Raw genomic sequence first — 5,357 nt, 5'->3', positions numbered from 1 at the left:
TCTTCTAATCGTTTCTGAAGCACGTGCGGTGCGGCGGCGGCGGCTCGCGGCGGGCGGTCTTTGGCATTCGGCCGTGCTAGTTCTCGGCCGTGGTTTAAATACGCCGGCGAGTATCCGGTTGCTTCGTGTCGAGCCGTGTTGTATGCAAATTGCAATGCCGAAATCTTTTTGTCCCATTGCTTTTGACTGCGTGAGACAAACTGTGCTACCATCGTCTCGATTAAACGGTTTGTTCTTTCCACTGGGTTGCACTGTGGTGTCCTAGCAGGTGTGAACCGGTGACGAATTTCTAAGCTCTGCAACATTTCAGTCATTTATTTTGATTTCAATTATGTGCCGTTGTCAGATATTATTTCTTCCGGGCAGCCATGCCGTAGCACGACTTGCTCGTAAAGCGCCGTTGTTACGGCGGATCCTGTGGCTTTGCGGAGCGGTTTCAACTCCACCCACGTGGTGAACCTGTCTTGCATCACAAACAGCCAGATACACCCCTGAGTCGACCTTGGTAGGGGGCCGATGAGATCGACGGTTACCTGCTGCCGTGGAGCATCGACAGGTTCTGTGTAAAGTTTTCCGGCCGGTTTTGTCGGTGGGATTTTATGACGTAGACAGTTCTCGCATGTCCGGACATATTTCATTATGTCTTGGAACATGCCTGGCCAGTAATAAATTTGTGCTATTCGTACTATTGTTTTTGTTACACCGAGATGTCCCGCGGTTGGCTCGTCGTGGAATTGAGACATGATTTCTTTCATTTCCCCTTCGGAACACATCGTTTCCACTGCTCGTTTGGCTCGGTCTTGCGGAAATCGAGACTGTGCAATACGTGCCTGTATAAATGATTGTTACGTATCTGATAGTCGAGAAAGTTTTCTGGTGTTTTTTCTACTTTCTTCAACATGCGGTTGTACCATTTACATGGTTTATTTATTTGGATGTTGCATATCTCGTGTTTTCGAGATAGTGCGTCTGCTACCTTATTCAGTGCGCCTTTTCTGTATTTTACCTCGAAAGTGTACTGTTGCTGTTTAAACAGCCATCTTGCCAGTCGTTCGGTCGGTTCCTCCAGCCGCTGTAACCACTTCAGCGATTGATGGTCTGTTATGACTACAAATTTGTACCCTTCGAGGTACATTCTCATACGCCGTATGCCCNAGACGACAGCGAGGCATTCTAGTTCGGTCGCGCTGTAGTTTTTCTCGGCGCCATTCAGGGTTCGGCTTGCGTATGATATTACTTGTTTGCTCTCTTTTGAATTCTGAGTGATCACTGCACCAAGGCCGTGTGTGCTGGCGTCCGTTTGAAGAATGAATGGCCTTGAGTAGTCTGGACATGCCAGTACCGGTGCCGTTGTTAATATTTCGTTTAATTTCTGGAAGTCTCGTTCCTGATCATCTTCCCAGTGCTATTTTACATTATTTTTCGTAAGTTGTGTCAACAGTGCTGCAATTGTTGCGAAATCCTTGATGAATCTGCGATACCAAGATGCCACACCCAGGAATTGTCTCACTTTCCGGAGATTTGTCGGTGTCGGCCATTCCGTGATTGCCTCAATCTTTTCTGGGTCAGTGTGTATTTTTTGTTGGTCGATCACATGTCCTAGGTATTTTAGCCGTCCCCGACCGAACCGGCATTTATCTGGGTTTGGTTTCAGCTTTGGTTTTCGAAGACGCCGAAATACTTCTTTCAGTAGTACCAGATGCTGATCAAACGTTTTGCTGGTTACAATAATGTCGTCCAGGTATACCAGCACGTAAGGTTCAAAATCCGGTCCTAAAATTGTATCCAGCAGTCGTTGGAAAGTGGCGGGAGCCGAGTGTAGACCGAAAGGCGAAATTGCATGAGCCTTCGGCCTAGTACTGTAAACGCTGTTATTGCTCGGCTTTCGGTGACAGTGGGACTTGCCAGTACCCGCTTTTCAAGTCAATCGTGGACAGATACCGGGCGCCTCTTAATTTGTCCAGTGTTGCCGGAATGTGTGGTAGCGAATAGGCATCTTTTTCCGTGACTTCATTGACTTTTTTAAAGTCAATACAGAAGCGATATTCTACATTCTTTTCTTTGATGATCACCACTGGTGATCCACAAGCTCCATACACTCCTGGATGGTTCGATTACGCCCTCCTCCAACATCTTGTTTACTTCCGTATCAATCACTGCTTGCATTGCTGGATTTCGAGGCCGGTATTTTTGCTTAATCGGCGTATATTCTTTTAATCAGATATAATGTTGAAAGACGTCCGTTGGTCTTTTAACGTCTGTAAATTATTGTAATTCTTTGTCCAAGAATTTTTCGAGTCGCTCTCTTTTGTAAACGGCCCGTGGTGATAATTCTTTTGTCATGGAGTACATGTGTGACGGGCTGAAACCCGTTACTACAATTATTATTATTATTTTTTATCATATTTATTATTATTAGTATTATTATTATTATTATTATCATTATTATTATTATCATTATTATTATTATTATTATTATATTTATACAAATATATTCTATTTTATCCTATATCACTGTATAATTATTCCTGACCGCGCCGACTTCCTAACAGTACCGATTACATCCGTGACGTGTTACACGAGCATAACCGACCGTCTATCCAAACCGAACACACCGCCGCCACAAGCGCCGCCGCACCAGACCGCGCCAGCGCAACGCACACCGCACACCGCACACCGCCTTCCGGACGAGGCTTAGGCGCTCGCCGGGTATAAAAAGCGGTTGAAAACTGGTCCGAGGACCATTCCCTTCCTATCCTTCCTGCTGCCGAGGTGCTGACTCGGAAGCATTCTCAGGCCGCCGAGGTGCTGACTCGGGACCAACAATCCGCCCTGCTAGGGACTCTGTCCGATCATCGAGGTGTTGACTCGGGATCACCACTTTCTTCCTCGCCGAGGTGTTGACTTGGGAGGATCCTGTACCAACCGTGCTCAAGGCGTGGACCTAAGCACACCTCGCGCAATTAATAAATTGCATGGCCGAATATGATCGCATTGAAAAAAGTAAGGCCAAATATCAGGCTCGAACAACGCAAAGAAAAACCACACCGAGCACCAACACCGCCGCAACCAATAATGATACCGCGTTAATAAGTCCAAACTACAATCGCGGCGAGTGTTGTTTGAATTGCGGCCAGCGTGGCCACCGTAAAACCGAGTGTAACCACCCTAGTAGCACATCTCTATTGGAACAATATTGGCTAACAATATATAGCCAAATTGTTATGTTGGGTATAAACTAATTTCTCATATTGGCCCAATATTGTAAAGTAGACGCTCTTCCTTTTTTAGCTAATATTAAAATCTAATATTGGACCAATATAGTAATTGCATCTTTAACCAAGATTGGCTAATGATACATACCCAATTTTTTATATTGGATATATGTTGATTTCTAGTATTGGGTCAATATTGTAAAGTAGACGCTCTTTCTTTTTTAGCTAATATTAAAATCTAATATTGGACTAATATAGTAACTGCATCTTTCACCAAGATTAGGTAATAATATATATCTAGCTTTTTTATATTAGATATATCAGTTTTTAATATTAAGTCAATATTGTAAAGTAGAGTCTTTTTGCCGATATTAAATGGTATTATTGGAAAAGACAATGCAATAACTTTTTTTTAATCAATAGTGGCAAAAAGTAATTTTTTATCATGATATAATGTCTCCATCAATATTGAGAAACATTGATAAATGTCAAAAAATTAATTTTTTCCACTATTTATTGAAAAAGAAGTTAGCGCATTGCTCCCTTCTCAAAAATAAAAATTAATATTAAAAAAAAGTCATCAAAATATTGTAACCAACAATATTGACCCAAAATTAGAAAATAATCTATATCTAATGTAAAAAAATTAGATGTGTATTATTAGCTATTCTGAGTTAAAGATTAAATTAAAAATATATTAATATTTATAAATAATAATTTATAATTAGATAAATAATTTATTATTGGGTAAAAATAAATATAAAGTTTGCTGTTATTAATTTGGAAAAACTTATAAAAAACATAAATTTTTAATAGTTTATAGTTCTGTAACTTTTTAATATTTAAGTTTATTCAATATTTATTGTTTTTTGATAAAGTTTATATATAAAATATATCTTTATATAAAACAAACTATAATATTATATATTAACATGTGATAGTTTTATATTAACTGCTTATAAAATTATATAAAATACTTTAAAATACTTGACNAAAATTAAAATAAATATCTACTGTCCATGGTGCTAATTGGCAATCCAAGAAGGATCTTTTACATTATATTTATTGTTTATTTATTGTTTGCTCNTTCTTTTCTTCCTCCTTCTCTGTCTTTACTCTCTGCTAGGAACTTTGAAATTTTTTTAAGAATTTCATTTTTTGATGCGTTTTCTAGTTTTTTCGAAACGATCTCTAGAAACAAAAAAAATATATAAATAAGTTTATTACTAAAGTGTATACAATTTTTTATATTCCAAACTTGATTGTTAATTATTAATATTAACATAAAAAAATTTATGCTTTACTATCCATACAGCACTGAAAGATTGCAGTAACATTGTATAAATCTTATAGTAAAACATTGTAATATTGCGTGATAGTTGCAAAATATATATTTCTGCAATGTTACTGCAAGCTCACGACAACGTTGAAATGTCCGCCTTCAAAAATATTACAATGTAAGACTACAGTAATGTTACATTGCAATGTATTTGTAATATTGAAACGCACAAATATACAAATTGTTTGAAATTTAATAGATAAACTTTAACAACATATATAAAGACATCGGAGAGAAATAAGAACAAACTCGTTGCTAAATTGTGTAAGTTCGTAACTTTTTTGTACTCGAGACTCACAATCAGATATCCAATCGAATGTACAAAGATTATAAATTGACGCAAGTGCATGAGTTTGTTTTCATGTCTTAAATATCTTTATATATTTTCAAAGTTTATTTATTAAACTTGCATATTATGTATCTTGCATATTAAAAGAATATGAACAAATTGGTTTTATATAGAAATTAGTGAACAATTTTTTTTGTGTCTAGTTAATATCGCTATTTTATTTTATTATATATATTGCATTTTACTTTTATATAATAACAACAGCTTTCTTCCTTTACATTTTAATTTAGTTTTATATTTGTCTTATGCTCTTAAAGATGCATAGATAAAAAGAAGACGACTAGTATGAACAAACAAGATATAAAAACGCGTCGAACCTTAATAAAAACATCACTATTGCCTCGCGTATTTTTTTTTTTTTTTTTTTGTATATGTTTTGGTATTTCTATATTTCGCAAATATAAGTAATACAATATACAGGGTCCGCCACTTAAATCCGGACAAATTTGAATTT

General features: G+C 37.1%; 1 protein-coding gene across 1 annotated transcript in view; it reads right to left on the bottom strand.

Moving 5' to 3' along the window:
- Window positions 1-329: 329 nt before the first annotated feature.
- LOC109862851 overlaps window positions 330-5,357 on the bottom strand; it is a gene marked incomplete at its 5' end in the record, with an annotated part of 7,464 nt that continues 2,436 nt past the window's right edge. Inside the window, 4 exons of the mRNA XM_020443009.1 lie at window positions 330-830; window positions 1,007-1,405; window positions 1,511-1,914; window positions 2,052-2,168. Coding sequence (XP_020298598.1) covers window positions 330-830; window positions 1,007-1,405; window positions 1,511-1,914; window positions 2,052-2,168 — 1,421 coding nt within the window. The remainder of the gene's footprint in view (window positions 831-1,006; window positions 1,406-1,510; window positions 1,915-2,051; window positions 2,169-5,357) is intronic.

This window comes from Pseudomyrmex gracilis, unplaced genomic scaffold, assembly GCF_002006095.1.
Source record: "Pseudomyrmex gracilis isolate BER0280 unplaced genomic scaffold, ASM200609v1 scaffold_2513, whole genome shotgun sequence".
Classification (NCBI taxonomy): domain Eukaryota; kingdom Metazoa; phylum Arthropoda; class Insecta; order Hymenoptera; family Formicidae; genus Pseudomyrmex; species Pseudomyrmex gracilis.
This window is presented reverse-complemented; position numbering and strand designations above follow the sequence as displayed.